At 34.9% G+C, this 18,626-nt stretch overlaps 2 protein-coding genes across 4 annotated transcripts; one reads left to right on the plus strand and one right to left on the minus strand.

The window, feature by feature from the left end:
• The first annotated feature begins 4,745 nt into the window (after positions 1-4,745).
• On the plus strand, positions 4,746-8,868 carry LOC132175299 (F-box protein PP2-A12-like). The gene is made up of 3 exons (XM_059587188.1): positions 4,746-5,404; positions 5,934-6,052; positions 8,174-8,868. The coding sequence occupies exons 1-3, from the start codon at positions 5,048-5,050 to the stop codon at positions 8,592-8,594; spliced, it is 897 nt and encodes a 298-aa protein (XP_059443171.1). The 5' UTR covers positions 4,746-5,047; the 3' UTR covers positions 8,595-8,868.
• A 592-nt stretch (positions 8,869-9,460) lies between these two features.
• On the minus strand, positions 9,461-16,799 carry LOC132175363 (probable transcriptional regulator SLK3). 3 transcript variants are annotated; one of them, XM_059587293.1, is made up of 10 exons: positions 16,728-16,799; positions 14,080-15,080; positions 13,832-13,963; positions 13,438-13,486; positions 13,137-13,348; positions 12,944-13,012; positions 12,670-12,770; positions 11,657-11,750; positions 11,504-11,573; positions 9,461-10,591 (listed from the first exon to the last, which is right to left on the minus strand). In XM_059587293.1, exons 2-10 carry the CDS (start codon positions 15,001-15,003, stop codon positions 9,738-9,740), a joined length of 2,505 nt encoding a protein of 834 aa, XP_059443276.1. In that variant the 5' UTR covers positions 15,004-15,080; positions 16,728-16,799; the 3' UTR covers positions 9,461-9,737. The 3 variants fall into 3 exon arrangements, with proteins under 3 accessions (XP_059443276.1, XP_059443275.1, XP_059443277.1); XM_059587292.1 differs by lacking the exon at positions 16,728-16,799 and adding an exon at positions 16,355-16,439; XM_059587294.1 differs by lacking the exon at positions 16,728-16,799 and adding an exon at positions 15,941-16,135.
• Positions 16,800-18,626: the final 1,827 nt, after the last annotated feature.

The following is an 18,626-nucleotide window of genomic DNA, read 5'->3' on the forward strand; positions in this document are numbered from 1 at the left end:
GTCATTTATTTTATTAATTGTGCATAATTGATATTATAACATAACATCTGCATTGAATATTTTATAGCATCTTGGTTTTGTGGCTACTTACTGAGTTGTCGAACTCACCCCTTCTCCCTATACATCTTTTTCAGATTGCTCTATATGTATATCGTAATAATTGAAGACATGGGTACCAGTGGGCCTCTTAGTTGTTAAAGATCCTATCGCTACTTTATGGACTAGCAGGAGCAGTAGCAGTAGAAGTGTCTGGGACTCCATTCTATAGACTAGACGGCTTGGGCTAAGCATAGACGGTGTAATTTTATTGTTTATGAGATTATTGAATACTAACACATTATGTGTTTGTGATTTTATAAACGAAAAATTATAGTACTCTGGTGACGTTATGATCTTATATTAGGAGAATTTTTATTTTTATTTTGTTTATATATGAATATGTTACAATTGTTCCCAATCGCTCTACCTCTAGAACTTGGGGCGTTACAGGTGGTATCAGAGCAAAGAGGTTCAGTTGATTGGGAGACATTAGTTACTTGAGGATATTAAGTATGGATTAATGACCTATTAGGTGGTGATCACTGCTGAAGCGTTAGGTTTTAATCAAAAGAAAAAGTAGAAGAATAGATTTTGGGGAATTAGGATTTACATGAGTATGCACTCAATAATAAGTTGATTGGCGCAACACTAAAGTGGAGGTTTTATAATAGTACTAATTTGTTTAATGCTTTGCAGGCATTGATTAAAGAGGAGAATTTTTATTTTTATTTTGTTTATATATGAATATGTTACAATTGTTCCCAATCGCTCTACCTCTAGAACTTGGGGCGTTACAGGTGGTAAGATGTAATACCCCGAAATTTATACCTAGAATAAGGGTGATCTTAATATCAAGGATAAGGAGGATTTGTAATTTTATTAAGATTTATATGGAGTTAGGTAAATAGACTTAATGTGAAAGATGATGGAAAATTGCTAGTTATAATTTTAGTGGTTATTGAAAGAAAAGTCACATTGTTTTGGATACCAAAAATTCTATGAGTGACCTTAAATAAAACTGTTTTAAGACATTATAGAATGATGAGAAAGGAAGATTTTAAAAGTGGTTTCATGATTTTGGATGCTTGTAGAAGGAGTTATGATTTTTAGAAGATGCAAGTGTCAAAACAGGAATTTCAGTCAAACAGAGGCACCGAATTTCGTGGGACTTTTGAGGTACCAAACAGTTATGGGTTACTATGATTTTTGGATATGTTGTGCATCTTTGAATGAGGAAAATTTCAACCCAAAGTTTTGCCACATATATTACCTAATTTTTAAGATGTCATCATGTATCTATACTTTCATCTGAGGCTCAACAAGAATCAATAACCCATAATCTTATCAAATCTTATTACTCTTAAACACAAGTACAATCGTTAACAACTCCTCATCCTTATAAATCTGAAATTGAATTCAATAAGATGCCTCTAACATTTATACCTTGCAATTGCAGTGCTTATACCAATATTCCCATACATGAAAATCAAAAACCTAACCTTCAACCATTCGGCCCCATATATTCCTCAACCATAAAAAGAATCATCCATAACAAAATTATCAAAAGTCGATCAACCACTAGATTACCTCTTCCAATTTCAATTGTCACAGAACTACCTAAGAAATTTGATTATCAGATACAATAATGAGCTTCCTACCATATTGCCAGGGTGTTAATCAAACTATTAAACTATGATCATGCCTCGACTCACACTTACCAAATATTCCCTGTAACTTTAAGAAAGACAGTCTCCATATCATAATATGAGTTTATCTTTGGCCATCCTCTTCTCTAAAACTTAAATTGACCTTTGATAAATGATTGATTTAACATCTACTGATTTGTCACTTAAATTGAAATTTCCATTGCTGACCAATAGTAATCTTTCTTACTATTTACCTCAAACCATAACATGGATCATACCTATGCGAAAACAGCTTCCAAACGAAGCACTGCAATACAATTATGATGTAATTTCCTTCGAGAAAATCATCCTTAAATCCACTAATTCGCACCATAACAATAATCCTATAATCCTAATGAATCCAACTTTACCCAAAGTAATATATTCCTCAAAACGCCGTTTAAAGATGAACCATCAATTAACTTTAGTACCTTTACTCCATAATCAAAATTAAGGATAGCCACTTATATCTTAAGGTCAACCGACTCCAAAAATGAGAATTAGCAACCCATACTAGTCCATGGAAATCATGTCAATGTTGAATCCTTTAACAAATCACATCCCTAAGACTCAATAAGATATCTCAAAATACGTCTTCAATTCTGATGTCAAAATACCACAATGTTTCAAAAATTATGACTCCCATATATCTAGATGAATTACTTATCCAACTTTACCAAACATATACATCATAAATCCATATTACCCTTATAGTGAAGATTATAGAATCATGCAAATTTATGAACCCAATTTATACAAGAAATTCCTAGTCTCATTCAAAACCTCAAATCCTTTCATTAAACACTAACCACAAAAATATCAGATGTACATAGTCTAGATATCAGGGTTCGTGTATCTCAACACACATGATGGTCAAATAATCATCCGGTCACTCCTATGACCATTATTGATATAATTCTAATAATTTTAATCTTAACCAATCTTGGCATTCTCTTCAAAGTCCTCAATATATCATTACCACGAATTTCTCAACAATTTAAGCCATAGCAGTACAAAATGTATATCTCCTTGTAAGAATCATAAATCCCACTTATCACAAGATTTATTGTAGTGTTAACAAGATCCACATTTTTAACAATTTAGTCCTCAAGTTATAGAATATACTAAATTCATTTCATCAAAATTCATTATAACCCTTCCTCTACTAGACCTCTGAATCTTGGTTACTCCCTAAAAAACTTGCAATTAATCACTATCTAACAGTGACACTAATCTTAAGCAAATACTTCACTCTAGATCCAACTTAAATGCACTCCTTTCTAGAGGTCGTTACTTACTTTACTCCTTGTTGCGCCACTCTGATAACATATTGAGAACCATTAATATTAAATAAGCTATCTACATATGAAAAATTTGATTATTGAGGTGGTAACCTAGCAATCTTCACCCATCATCATTCTAGTCATTAAGACAACCTGAATCGTATTCTCCTCTTTAATCAATGCCTGCAAAGCATTAAACAAATTAGTACTATTATAAAACCTCCACTTTAGTGTTGCGCCAATCAACTTATTATTGAGTGCATACTCATGTAAATCCTAATTCCCCAAAATCTATTCTTCTACTTTTTCTTTTGATTAAAACCTAACGCTTCAGCAGTGATCACCACCTAATAGGTCATTAATCCATACTTAATATCCTCAAGTAACTAATGTCTCCCAATCAACTGAACCTCTTTGCTCTGATACCACCAGGGAAGCTATTTATCTTCTTTTTTTAAAAAAAAAAAAAAAAATTGTGATTTTTTTTTTTTCATGAAAATCAACCATATATAATAAAAGATATATAAAACACTTTAGACAATTGATCTAATTAACACTTATTTGAATGTCCCAAGTACCAAAATTTATATAAATACGTGGTTTTATTTTTGTGCTTTTGATTGTAATTGTTTGTTTCAGCCTCATATTTTTGTTATATATATGCTTTTATTTTTAGCAGGTAGATATGTTTTGATACCCTGTTAAATCAACCTTTATCTTAAAACTTTAAACCAATACAAAATAATAAGTTGAATTATTTAATTAATATTATAACAATATAAAAAATAAAAAAAACATTTTCATATTCTTTTGTTGGGCTTAATTTTGACCTAAAAAAAAGGATCAAAAACAAAAAGTGAATGTTTCAATTAGTTCTTACGTTTGAGTTTTTCAAAAGTGACAAATAGCTATTTTTGGTATACTTGTGTAACACTAACAATAACTCATTCCTTACAAATTTCGGAATTTTTTTTTTTTTTTTTGTCAGGGTTATTACGAAATTACATATTTACACTAGAAAAATATAAAAATAAAAACGGGCATTGAGTGTCTGAACCACCTCTAGATTCGAATAGAAGGGGGTGGTCCGCCACCTAGCACTCTTTTTTTATATAAATTTTTTTAGGGTAAATATGTACTTTTATAATGACCCTTACGAAAAAAAAATAACCGAAATTTATACCAAATAAGTTATTTCTTACACCGACATGTTATGCATAGTTATGACTTTTAAAAGATAAATGTTAAGGATAATAATTTTTTTATTAAGATGATGCAAAGCTTAGTCATTACAGATAATCGAAAAATTATTCGAGAATCAATAAATACCGATTTTTTAGTAAAAGATTTATGTTAGTATCCATAACATTTATCCTTTTAAAATCTATAAAGTATTTGTGACAATCTTAAACTCAAGAAACTAATTTTGTAAATTTCCTTAAAAAGAAAAAAAAGTCTAAAACCATTAACTAAATGGGCCACTTTTTCAGATCTTCTTACAAGTCAGCATCCACAGATTAGATTTACATTTTACACTTTCAAAATTTTCTTGGTTTCCAAATGATTGTCAACCAACATTGGATTTGATGAGACATTTTCTAAAATAATAAAACTTATAAACTAATAACACATTATTTTTTTTAAAAAAAATTTGAGATATATATCATTCATCTTCCAAATTCTTTCAAAAGTCCAATCCAACAATCTAAAGGCAGAATCCTTACATTTATTGGTTATATTTTAATCCAAAGCTCCATTACCTACAACCACCTCATCCTCTGCTTTCCGTCCAAATCATTATCGGCTGTCTACCCTCTGTTTCTCGGGAAACAAACAAAACCACCAAAACAAACAAAACCCCCGTAACTGTTACGCGTCCTTCCTAAAATACTCCATGTCGCCACGCCACACCACCACCCCTTTCTCTCTTGGCTTCTCTGAATCCCTTTTATCAAAAACTCGATATTTTTAGCGAATCATCCTTTTCTCCCTGTTTCTCTCTCTCTCTCTCTCTCTGCTCTCTGCTCTCTGCTCTGTTTCATGGGTGCCAGTTTCTCTGTTTTGTTCTTAGGGCCAATAGGGTCTCTTGGCTCTAATGGGTCTAATGGGTCTAATGGGTCTCTGGCTTTGCAAGCAAAACCCAGTTTAGGGGACTTACCAGAGAGCTGTGTGGCCCTGCTTCTGGTCAACTTGGACCCCCTGGAGATTTGCAAATTGGCGAGGCTGAATCGGGCCTTTCGCGGGGCTTCCTTGGCAGATTTCGTGTGGGAATCGAAGTTGCCGTCGAATTATGAAGCTCTTGTGCGGGAAGTGTTGGGTGAGTTGCCGGGAAATTTGGGTAAGCGAGAGATTTATGCGAGGCTTTGTCGGGCTAATAGTTTGGATGGGGGTACTAAGGTATTGTTCTTTCTTGTTGTTTCTGTTTGTGTGCTGAGAAAATTTGGAAAAATTAAAAGATAAAAGTCCAATTTTAAGCAATTGTTTTTGATTTGTTGGGGTGGGTTTTCGTTTGTTGGGAAATTAGTACGGCTTTAAGTCGTAAGATTGAAAATTTGTTTCGAATTTGATCGGGTTGTATGTATCGGGATTCATTTAAGAGACTTGTACTCTTTTAAACGTGGGAACGAACATAAATTTTTTGGATTCATTTCCTGTTTGGATTCTGAAAAAATTTGTGAATAGGAAAGAGAAATCAATTTTTTTAATTTTTTTTTTTTTTCAGATACTGGTTTTTCATTATTTCTGACCAGAAATTTTTCTATCTGACTTGATTGGAAATGATTGTTGTTGTAATAAAACGGAAAAAGGTCTTTCTTTTCTTCTCTTCTGCTTTTTCTGTGGCCAAACAGGAGTCTGGTCGTTCATGTTATTTGATTTTCTTGATTTGGATCTGTTCCTGACTTATATGAAATTGGGCTTTTTGCAGAAAGTTTGGCTGCATAAAAGTACGGGTGGTGTCTGTATGTCGATTGCCTCAAAGGGGTTAGCGATCACAGGGATCGATGATCGAAGATATTGGAATCACATCCCAACTGATGAATCTAGGTGAGATTCAGGCTCATTTTTTTAACTTTTGTGTCGATTTTCAATGGAAATGGGAAAGATTGTATGTTACTTGTTATGTATCTTTTAGATCGATGATGGAAACTCCAACGGTTCGGGGAATTCCCTTGCTGGAATTTGTCAAAGTAGGTTTTTTGTTATTTTTTTAATCTATTACAATTGAAATTTCTGAACTTACTGTGATATATGTATTTGGTTTCATAATGACTTGATTTGCTCGGGAGCAAGTTTATGCGCTGCACTTTGTTATTTACCATCTTACCTCTCAGTTTATTTTCAAGGGAAAAAAAATTGGATTGGATTTTTAGAGAGAAAAGCTATGTTGTGTACAATAGCAAGTTTTTGTTAAATACAGGTCATTTGAAGGAAGTCCTATTCCATTCAGTTTATTGGGAAGATCTTAATGTTTAAGGCAGCTCTAATTGGTATTAACATGATAATCATATCCTTGAACTCAATATTAGTCTCCCCCAATAACTGATTTTATAAGATTTAATTCAGTGACCCAACGGTTTCATAATTAACCTCAAGGCTATATAAGTGTAAACAAGTGTTTCAAATTAAACAAGTACCTTGTGGATTGAACTCATGGAATCAAGTCAAAAAGGAACCGGGACAAGAAACTTATCCAATTTATTGCCCAATCTGATTAGAACTTAAAAAAGAAACAAGTTCTTATGTCAATTTAGTTCTAAGCCAAGATCTAGGAGAAAATGATGAAGTGGGGAGCAAGCATCAGCTCCCAAACTGGGCTAAAGTTAAGAAGTAATTTCACTCACCACTAACAGATCTAAGTAATTGCAAATAGGAGCCGACTCCGTAACTAAAACCAAAAGAGTAGAAGTACTAGAAACACGCGTATCTTACTAATGAAACTCGTAGAGATGAGCCTTCAAACCATTTTGGGGCACTTTTTTTTGTATCATTTGTGCCCTTTGTATGCCCTTTGTATCATACAAAGGGCATGACTTAAATTTCACAGACCGATCAGAGAAACACACTTGTGTGAGAATCAGAATACATAGCGGGGACTGCTTATATGATTAGTATTGAAGAGGATTACAAACGAGCTATAAGGAAAAATAAATAAGAACAACATACTGTTAAGGATTCAGGGAAACAAATTGATTTCTCGTATATGAAATTAGACTTCGCCAATCAGAGTTTCAAAGCCTTATTAGAGACTCAAATGGAATATTATTTTTCCCCTCTTTCCCTTTTTACTTTTCTTGCATGTTGCTGGGTTGACCTGAAAGTAGAGATTTGTAGCCTTTCAACTACTAATAAAAGTGCAAGGGCGTAACCGAGGTTGAAAAGATGAGAAAACTAGGTCATTGACATCCACTGATAAAAGATTCATCGAAAAGTTGAGGATTAGTAATCCTTTTTTAGAAATTGAATGGATTCAATCTTGTACATATGCAAGGAAACTAATAAAAAAAAGGAAAGATAGTGCTTTTTCTGACCCACATTTTCTGTAGAGCCCTCTTATCTCTTTCTTCTCCGAGCTCAGATTATAGGAGAAAAAGGAATCTAGAAGAAAGTATTAGCAACAACTGGTTTATATATATACATATATATTGGCTTGACTGTGATTCTTTATAGTGATTAGAAAAGCTTTGAGAAGTTAAAAAGCTTTTGTTGTTTCTTGAATTGGAAATGGTTGAAGGAGAAAAAGGAATCCAAGGAGAAAATATCAGCAACAACTAGTTTTATCTTAAAATTAAAATTGATATTATTTTTTTGACTGTGATTCTTTATATTGATTAGAAAAGCTTTGAGAAGTTAAAAGGCTTTTGTTGTTTCTTGAAGTGGAAAGGGTTGAATTTCTTTCACTTGTTTGCAGTATAATTTGCCACGCTTATGATGGTGAATGACATGGCCTCGATTTCTGAACATTTTCCCCTAACTTTCAATCTTAGAGTAACTTGCATATCTTCTGATGCTCAAGGGATGCTTGGGTTTGTTTAGATTGAAGAACTGGAAAGCATTCATCTGTTGGTGCTCTCATTGCGGTTGTATAACCGGACTGCTTTATTTCTATACATACATAGTGTAATAAAGTACTGGAATTGATTTGAAGTTCCTGTTCCTTGCATGTAGATTCTGCACTGTTGCATACCTCCAGCAAATTTGGTGGTTTGAAGTTGATGGGGAGGTAGAGTTCCCATTTCCAATGGGCACATACAGCCTATTCTTCAGGCTGCAGCTGGGACGGGCATCCAAGAGGTTTGGTCGTCGAATCTGTACTACCGAGCACGTTCATGGATGGGATATAAAGCCAGTGCAGTTTCAGCTATGGACTTCAGATGGTCAGCATGCTGCATCAAAGTGCTTTGTTAGTGAGACTGGAAAATGGAACTACTACCACGTTGGGGATTTTGTTGTGGATAACCCCAATTTAACAACCAAAATTAAATTCTCTATGACCCAGATTGATTGCACACATACCAAAGGTGGTCTCTGTTTAGACTCTGTAGTTATATACCCAAGTGAATTTAAAGAGAGGCTAAAGCGTTTTTGAGTTGCAGTTAAGCCTCTGTAGATAGGAAGCTGTGTATTATAAGAGGTAGAGAGAGTTCTACAAATATTAGATGGTTTTTCTAATCCTAGAGTTTGTATGTAAGCCAGGCCATGTGTATTTTTTTTTTTTATGTTTTCTATTGGTTTGGTCGAAAGTGTGAAGATGTGCTCTGAAATGTCTCGAAAGGTGTTCTGTATTAGAATTTTGGGTAATCAGTAGTTGACATTCGAGTGCTGTAAAAGCAATTAAATTGTAACTGCTTTTCTCCTTGACCTGCTGTTTATTTGTTCATTTTCGGTTTCCACTTTTTGCACTTTTGGGATTGTACTTGTGAAATGCCTAAATGGAACTTGCTTTTGCCTTTTGAACATAGAACTTTTGGCTCAGAGACTATAATTCAGTGAAGAGGTCTTTAATGCAATGCCAATGTATGAGATGGCCTTCAAACATGTGTTTGTTTTAAGTTAATTATGTGTTGTTTTCATCCTCCAGCAGACCTTCTAAAATGAAATTTTTTTAAGAATTTGTTATTGTGAATTTTCAAATAGAAAATCTACTACAGCAACTTTTAAGATTTTTTTATTATTTTCTCATCTTTATTTTTCCTCTTTCTCTCCTTTCTCATTATTAAAAATGTTTAATTAAAGAGAATAACTTGTCAACTACCAGAGAATTTATATTAAAATATGAGCAAGTAAAAAAAAAGAGATGAGTTTTTGAGTAGTTAAAATAACTCTTATTGTTGGAGATGCTATTAAAGGATGTAATCTAAATTAGGCTGTCCCCTTTTTTACAGAGCCTATATGATGTAGGATTTGAGTAATTATCTAATCAAATCCATCACTACATTACACAACAGAAGATCCAGTATAAATTCAAGCTATTTAGTACAATATCACCTGGCTGTCAATGCTATTCAAGATTGTAAGGATATCAGTTTACACTTGTATGACACTGAACAAGCTACAAGCTAACAACTTCTTGTAGCATTGTACTCAAAAAGCAATTAATAATGTATGTTCTTCACTTCATGTGATATTAGTAAAAGGGCAGAACAAAAAAATGCTGCAGAACTGTACAAACTCGATGCTAACTACCTCCCAACATCGTGTCAAATCCACTAAAACAAGTAACCCAAAATTGTCAGGCCTTCCATCCATAGCACATATCATCACTGTTACCACTATAGTCTCCATTTTGATGACAACCATGAATCATATTTAGAAGCCCCTCGGGCAGATGCAGCTTCTCCAGGACATCAGGTTCTCTCTTCTTCATGTAGCTGTTGTTGACACAAAACTCAGAGGACTCTCTATTAAAGACAGTTCCTGAGCTGCTGATCCTCCCGGCAGTACCACCCAATGCATTTCTTGGGACAGCCCCAACCCCAACCGCTGCGACGTTCCCAGAACTTAACACATTTCGAACAATATCTATTTCCTTGCCTCTTGTAGGCAAGTCAACAACAGTACTCTTGCCAACCTCACGGATAACTCTGTCCCCAGCTGTCCCATTCACTTTTCTGCTGTTGTTGACCATCTCCTGCAGTATCTTTTGGATTGCCTGGTCCGGTTTATTCTGGCTGCCTTCCAAGGAATGAGAACTTGACAAACCGTCCATTCGTGAGTTTTGGATTAGCCCTGAACTTGAGGTTTTAGGACCTTTATATGGTTTAAAAGGTGCACCCTGGTTGGACACATAAGGAGAATAACTCTGCTGCTTCACTTCACCCACATCATAGGTCAATGAGTTCTGTCTAAGCAATTTGTGATAATAATCTGGAAGCACCAATGCCCCCTGTTCTGAGCTAGTCAAATGTACACCATTGGTCATAACTAGACTTTCATTTACGTTGCTCCCAGGAGCAGTGGATGCAGCAATCACCTTATCCTTGTCAGTTGGCAGACCTTGAGCACTCCCAACACCCTCCTTTTCTTCTAACCCCTCTTTCCGAAGCTTCATTGTGGTGATTTCTTGGGAATAATTCTTCAAGCTCTCTACAAATGAGCAATGGTATCAGATATTATAACTAGGATTAACTAAAGCTATCCACTCTAAATTATGGGCTCATATCTGCCCCTAAACTACAAATGTTTCCAATCAACATCCTAATTTTGAGATTAATTTGCAATCTCCATCCTCCATCCAAATCAGTGTCCACATATATAGAATAATGGGAGGAGGTGGAACAGACATTGCATATTTTTTTTGATGAATAACATTGCAAATTAATATACACTAATCTATTAATCTTGATAGATTAGTGCACCCACCACCCATTTGGCCCCTAATATGTTAATTTTGACACTGATATGGATGCCGAATTGAACATTGCAAATTAATCTCAAACTAAGATATTAATTGCAGAAATTTGTAGATTAGCAAGGACATTCTGGATCACCCCATAGCTTAAGGTGGATAGCTACAATTAACCCTTATATGTTAAAAAATAAAATAAAATAAAATGAAGCAACCACTATAATAGAAGTGAAGGTTTATGGCTAGAAGCTATGAGAATGTATTAAAAACAAACCGCAGGCAAGACCAATTCTGAAGCTCTTAAATACCAATTTATCTATTATGCTCTACACATCAAATATCTAAGTGAATCCAAAAGGTAAGCATTAATATCATCAATTATTACTAGTGACAAGCAAGCACCATTGAAGAGAAAAAACCTAAGACATTGGTAAACCATATTGAAAACCCAAACCCAAAATAAGCAAGAGTGGAGAAAGTATTGCCCGTAAGCATTAATATCATCAATTGTTACTAGTGACAAGCAAGCACCATTGAAGATAAAAAACCAAAGACATTGGTAAACCATATTGAAAACCCAAACCCAAAATAAGCAAGAGTGGAGATAGTATTGCACGCCATTAACTGCACACATCTAAGACGCTACTTACCTATTGGTCCCATGTTATTATTCCGGGAGAAAGTCATTAAATCTTTCATAATGTTGACAATCTCAGCAATCTGTTAAACAATTGTAATGGGTATTTAATCAAAATATTCGATATTAGTTTCAAACTCAAACAAAGTAAATTGTTAAGATGTACCTGCAAGCACCGGGTATATCTTTTGGCAAAGCCAAAGTCATCAACCAGCTGTAGGTCCAAAGTTCTTGCAAGTTGACTTCCAGCCACGAGGAACCTACAGTAAGATAAATGATCAAGACAAGATCAACTCATGAATTATACTGAATTTACCTTCTACCTTTTAAAGTGGAAGAGGGAATAAATAATAACTGCTTCATATGGTCTTGTCTTCCCAAAGCTCAACTTTTCTAGTATACCTAGAGCAGCACATATATCTTTGAGCTTACAATAATACAAAGCAAACATATTTGGTCCTGCTGTTCTGTTAAAACCATAAATTTCAAAAGGTTATGCGGGCCATATTCGTTACCAGGTTCAATTATAAGCAGATCAAACTGAATACAGAGAACTTTTAGTCAATGCACTAATAACACCTTCCAAGTATGACATTCTCTCATTCAACGAGCTCTGGATTACCACAAAAGGCTGGGGACTCGAAAAGAGGCATGAAATATAGCAGCTCACAAGAAGATTTTCATTCACATATATCTAAGGGGCCTTTGAGATATCACCTGCAAATGATGGCTTAATTTGTTTAAATTAAGGCTTTAATGAGTTAAAGCATAGTCATTATTAAAATTTCAGGAAGTGACACTATTTTCTTTTATTATTGGGTAACAAATCCAATACCGTGTTCTACTCTTTTTTTATTACAATAAAGAGTAAACCTTGCCCATGGCAGTTCCGAGAAACATAAATATATGTACCTAAATAAAGAAAATACGTTTTTTCTTTTTCTTTTTCTTTTTCTTTTGACACATGATATCCCTTTATTTGAATTTAAGGCAGGAAAATACAGTCATGGACAATTTTCAAAACACCAAATTTTTGTTCCTAATCCATAAATTTCTTGATCAACTAGAATGACGTTGAATACTCAATATGTCCTTCAACTAGGGGCACAATGAATGAGATACAAAACTGAATAGGTTGACAATTTATTGCATAAAATATATCTGCCAATGATTTCTTACGTATCACAATTTGCTTGTAAATCCTCTGGTGCCACCACAACAGACACACTTCCACCATCAGTGCTTTTATGCATCCGTGCAGCATGAACCAACTGATTAACCTGCAACCAGGCATGAGTCAAAGATTTACAGTATGGTTACACACAGCAAGATCATAAAAATCCTCAGGTATGAATGTGAAGAATAAGCAATGGATCATATGAAAGATTCAAACACCAAGAAGAATAACTCAACAACCATAAACAAAATACAGAGCACAATAAAGACTCATTACCTGAGATGCAAGGAAAGTTCGAGGCAAAAGTTCTTCATGATGTCGTGAACAAAATTCCCAGGACAATATCTAGAAAAGAAAAGAAAAAGTATGTAAATATCATCATAATGCATAAGATTTTGCAGTGAACATGATCAACATGAACAATAGATATGCATCAACCCAACAACTTAATATGAAGGGGCCTTCTCACCTTCAAATCATGGGTGTAAATAATGCGTAGATGACCCTCACGAACAACACGAAGTTTCTCATAGACACTCTCTTGAACTGCTTTTTCATATTCCAACATCATTAATCCAGAAGGGAATCTACGCTCATGTGGTAAATCGAGAAACAATAGTTCATCCATCACACTGTCAAATGTCATTTTATTGAGCCTAGGAAGTAATTCAGAAGTCACCTCTGCCAAGCAACAAAATGTAGAAAGAAGTTATATGCAATCAACAGATTAAGATAATCAAAGCAGGGAAGAAGAACTTTGTTTTCCTTACCAAACCCCCTTCCTGATTCACAACCACATATGTTGCATTGCCATGCATCCTTTAAAAAGAAACAACAAACAATTACCATTTTACTAAGCAATCAACAAAACATTGAAGGCAACATGGGAAGACTAAGAACCAGAAACAAACAAGAAATCATGTCAAGGAATGCATTAAAGATGAGTATTTGAACAGTGTATGCCCATCTATCTGAAGCCACAAGTACAAAATAATTCACTTATACAACAAAAATAATTTCTCTTTCATTGCAGAAGGGGTATTCAGTCGCTCAAGAGTTATGCTCAAAGTATTTCTTCTACAAAAATTCAATTGTAGAAGAAATATTTTACGAAATTGGAATCATGGTCAAATAAAAAAAAGGATCAGCAGGATGAGTACTGACCATAGCTGTCTGGGGAATCATACTAAAGGCATGGTGTCCAACTTTATCATACAAAGAAAAACACCATCTTCTCCTAGCACAAGGAGCATAATACTCTGCGATAAATTTCCTCCAATAAGAAATACCATTGTCCTACAGAGACCAAAAAAAGAAGAAGGGTTAGACCAACTTAAAGCTGTATCACTGAGTGCAGGGATGATATAATAATAACAAATAACATTAATTTGTCAATTGAACCAGCAACTCACAGCTGGTCGTTGCCGCAGATGATATATTTGCTGCATTAACCGGCGTGAACAGATGCCTTCATTAGATGGGTGCATAGCAGGTACTTGATGCAGGGCTTGCTGTTGCAGGTGCTGCCTCATTTGCTGTTGTTGCTGCTGCTGCTGCATGTCAACTCCCTGATACTGTGCAATAGACTGCAAAATCTTTTGCCACTTCTGGTTTTGAAACTGATGCTGCTGAAACAGTGCTTGTAGTTGGGGTACATGTCCTCGCAATTGTGCTGAATCTGAATTCTGCAGTAGCTGCTGAAGAATATGTTGGTGCATAATAGCCTCTTGCTGGATGTCTAATCTAGGTTTCTTATGCATCTGCGTTGGCATGCGGTTGTCCTGCTTTGTGCCATTTAGAAGTGAATTTTTATGCATTTCCGCAACCTTTTGCTGATGTTTCCTTTTATGAACTTGTACACAGTTTGTGTCTAAATAGGATGTATGCTGTGCAATGGAGGAACCGTCAAGAACTGAAGAGCTTGAGCTTAGGTTACGGGAGGAGAATGATGCAGGAGATGTGGGCAACTCTAGGTAAGAATCCGTGTTGCTAACGGAATTTCTATGCAAATGAGGACCCTTTGAAAGTGCTGGTTTGGAATTTGTGACTAAGGAACTTGGCCTACCACTCAGGCCATTTGTTGAATTATTTAAGGCAGTCAGATTCATTTCCCCTGAGACCCTATCTAAATTCATATGTGCAATCATAGATGCAGTATTTGGCAAGTTTCCAGAAGATGCATTCAAGAGGGAAGCTACCACAGCCTGGTAGTGATCATCTTTTGGTGGCAAGTTATCAGAACTTGAGGACCCCACAAAGCCCCCAGTCGGCCAAGTCGATGCCAGAGATTGTGCTGCCATTTGAAAGTTGGAATCCACAAAGGTCTCTAGAGCCATCCCTATTCCCTAATAGCCTTTCCGATGAGAATCAAAGGCTATATGGAAATTACAGATGAACCCTCAGAGAAGAATACCTACAAGCAGGAAACACATGCACAACAAGCACATAGATAGTTATGTCAGCTCTCACACCAAAGAGAATGTGTGTGTGTACATTTGTGTGAATCCGTGGATCATTCAAGAGAACTACAATGGAATCAACCTAATTTAGATTACAAGAATCTCTTTAAGTTTCTTTGTTTCTTGGCTCCAGTATAGTATTAGGGAAAATAGTTCTTAAAAGTCCAAGGAAAAAAGTCTCAACCCCACCCCACCCCACCCCACCCCACCCACAGGGAATGTGTCGGATATCAAACAAAAATCTCCCTGGAGCTTGGCGCATAGAGTCAATCATCAAAGATATCCTCCTCCTCAAACAAAAGTTCCCCTTTGTTCAATCCTCAAAATTAGTCGCAATGCAAAGTGGCCTACACATAATCTTACTAGCTGGGCTGTCTCCACCTTATCTTGTGGAATCATTTCCACCTCTACTCCGTAGTTGTTGTTTCTATTAGTAATCTAAATCCCCTTGAGTCTATCCCCCCTGTTTCGGCTTTTGGCCACTTTTTGTTTTTGCTTCTTGTTTTGTTGTGTATTTGACCAGAAAAAGGAATAATAATAATAATAATAATAATAATAATATAGTAGGATATCTACTTTGGCCAATAAAGAAAAAAAAAAAATAGAGTGGGATACCCAGAAATATAGATGGAGCAGAAACAGGAACAAGAAGTTGAGAACAGGGAGACGAGTTGAAAACAAACAGTAAAGTAAATAAAGATAAAGCTAAAGCCCAAATCTAAGAACTACCCACCAAAATAGAACAAGAATAACAACGGATTAGCGAAATACAATGAACATAAAACATCGAAAACAGATTTACAAAGAACCATACGCATTGGACAACAAAAGGCACAGCTCTTCTCTACGTGCATATTGCATAACTACCAAGTACCAAATGATATAAACATGCGTCGAAATTCACAGGTTTCAATTAAATGAACTCATCTTCGGTCTTCCCATCTCTAAACAAGATCATTACGCACAATTACTCACAAAATTAGGAGAACAAAAAAAATTATATATATTGACAATATAAATAAGCATAAAGCATATGCAATACTGTGCACAAAAGTATGATGATCTCCAAAAACAAAACTTTCCACAGCACTATATATTAACCTTCTTTTGGCTGGAAGCCATTATATTTACCTAAAAAACTCCGCTTGGTTGGTGTGAAAAAAAAAAAAAAAAAAAAATCATTTTAACAAACCCCATTTCATAAATGCTGAAGAAATTGGAAACTAACCCACTTCCCTAGATGGTCCCTTTGATTTTCCCCATTCTTTCCAAAAATCAAACAAAGCCTTATTTGTTTTACATCCGTCTCGGTTTAAGCGGGGTTGATGGTTTTCCCGAGTCCCAAACGTTATAAACTCGAAGCTTTTTTTTTTTTCTCCTTTTCTTTTCTCAGCAACCAACCACTCATCTTTCTCGTCAAAAACAGTCAAACCCATTATAAAGCAAAGAAAATGTCGGTCTGTTTCCCACTGTCCAAGAAAATTCATTCAAAGCAGTGTAAAAAAAAGGACAAAAGAGGTCAAAATCTGCAACAAAATTAGATAAAAAAAACAAAAGTGAAAAAGAAAAAGCAACAAACTTTGTAAGAGAAAAAAAAAAACCTTGAAGCTTCTGCTGATGAAATGGGTCTCGATATTCGTACGGAACCGCCATGGCCGTGAGCTCACAAAAGGGTTTCTATTTATAGTGAGCGGGAAGTGAGTGAGAGTGTGAGACAGTGGTGACTGGCTGTAGCGGTGCTGGGTCTGCTTTAACCGGGTGGGCCGGTGATTGTTGGGGCACGCGTCGCTTTACGACTAGCCACGTACTGCTGTGAAGATTGCAGGGTGGCATATGATTTTCTCTTTCTCTTTCTTACCCTTTATTCCACTCTTGCCTTTGAATAATTACGTCATAAATCTTGGAACTTAAAAGTTCAAGTTTTTTTTAAAAAAAATTTAGAATATATAATTTTAATGAAATTATATGGAATCCTAATCCTGAAAATGTGGCATTTCGGTTTTAAGTAATCATATGCTTACAATTTTTTTTGGGAAAATTTCACAAAGGACCCCTAAATTATCTCGTATTTTAAAAACACCCTTTAAATTTTAAAAACTCTCAATTTTACCTTTATCATTTTTTTTAAAAAAAAAATTAATTTGAAATTAAGGGTAAATTTAAAATTTTATAAAAAATTCTTTTAATGTTTAAAAACTAACAGATGGGTTTAAATTGACTGCAATTGAAAGTTGACAGGTTCAAATTGAGAGTTTTTTAACTTTGTGGACATTCTCAAAACACGCGGTAATTCAAGGGTCTAAAGTGAAATTTTTTGATTATTTTACAACACGTTGACTTGTGCTAATAACTTAATATGTGAGAGTGTACTTCAATTGCATGCTTACACATGTCAACAAATTATAACCAAATGTGGCGGTGCATAATTGCTATAATATGAACCAAACCACTACCTTGCGAGTCCAAGGTTGTGGGTTCGAGTCGATGCATGTTCTATTACTGCCCAGATGCACCCCACGCCCTGTACGTTAGAGTTTAAGTGGGCCGGGGCAGTGACCAACATCGATAAACCATTTTTTTTAATTAAAAAAAAAAATGCTTAGAAAGTCTCTGATAATTGCAATTATGAAAATTCGATTTAGTTGCATTTACAATTTACCTGGACACCAAAAAAACAATATTTAGACATGAATTATTGATTGGATTTTGACCCCCCAAAAAAAAAAAACTCACAAAATGAGGCTTATATATAATCGTAATAAATAATTATAGTTCTATGAAATTATTGTTATTTTGTAGGTGTTTGTTGTTCATATGAATAATATTTTACAAACTAAAATAAGTCTTAATTTAATTTGAGTATCTACTATTTTTTATTAAGAAATTCTGCCTACGAGATTTTTAATGATTTGGAAACTATGCAGGATTGAGATCTACGGCAAACTATACAATAAACCCTGATGCAATTGAAACTTCATGATCTAATTAATTTGATAATAAGATTAAATATTTTAATTCTCTATTTTAATCCTCTCTTTACGTTTAAGCGAAGTCTTTTATTATGACCGAGTATTTCTGCTCCATTTGTAATAATAAAAATATTTTATGTATTGCCTTGGTGTTTGGACAAAAGATATTTTTAATTTGACTGAGAAAACTTATTTAATTTTCATAAACCATTTTTTGAGTTTGAGCTTCTCATTCACAAATTGACAGACACAACCGTGACATCGTCGGAACTTCACCGAGCCACCGCCGAAACCCTGCCAAAACTCGGTCAAGACCCCCGCATGACTTGCTAGGACCCAGCCGTGCCAAATAAAATACTTTCATTTGTCTTTGACTAATTCTCTATTTGGTTTAGCAATTTCAAAACGCTGGGTTTTTCAAAACCAAAAGTAATTTCAAACCATAATTAACAAACTTATGATAAAATTGGTTTGACTTTTAAAATCATGTTAAACTTCCTTGAGTGATGATAGAGAGAACACTGGCACGCC

Source organism: Corylus avellana, chromosome ca3, assembly GCF_901000735.1.
Source record: "Corylus avellana chromosome ca3, CavTom2PMs-1.0".
Classification (NCBI taxonomy): Eukaryota; Viridiplantae; Streptophyta; class Magnoliopsida; order Fagales; family Betulaceae; genus Corylus; species Corylus avellana.

What these genes read in the sequence shown, in the direction of transcription:
- LOC132175363 (XM_059587293.1), bottom strand. Translation starts at nt 15,003, where the DNA reads ATGGCTCTAGAGACCTTTGTGGATTCCAACTTTCAAATGGCAGCACAA. An exon ending in TGATTCCCCAGACAGCTATG is followed by an intron (nt 13,487 to 13,831) that starts GTCAGTACTCAT and finishes TTCTTTTTAAAG; the next exon opens with GATGCATGGCAATGCAACAT. An exon ending in GAACTTTCCTTGCATCTCAG is followed by an intron (nt 12,771 to 12,943) that starts GTAATGAGTCTT and finishes GCCTGGTTGCAG; the next exon opens with GTTAATCAGTTGGTTCATGC.
- LOC132175299 (XM_059587188.1), top strand. Translation starts at nt 5,048, where the DNA reads ATGGGTGCCAGTTTCTCTGTTTTGTTCTTAGGGCCAATAGGGTCTCTT. An exon ending in GTTTGGATGGGGGTACTAAG is followed by an intron (nt 5,405 to 5,933) that starts GTATTGTTCTTT and finishes GGCTTTTTGCAG; the next exon opens with AAAGTTTGGCTGCATAAAAG. An exon ending in ATCCCAACTGATGAATCTAG is followed by an intron (nt 6,053 to 8,173) that starts GTGAGATTCAGG and finishes CCTTGCATGTAG; the next exon opens with ATTCTGCACTGTTGCATACC.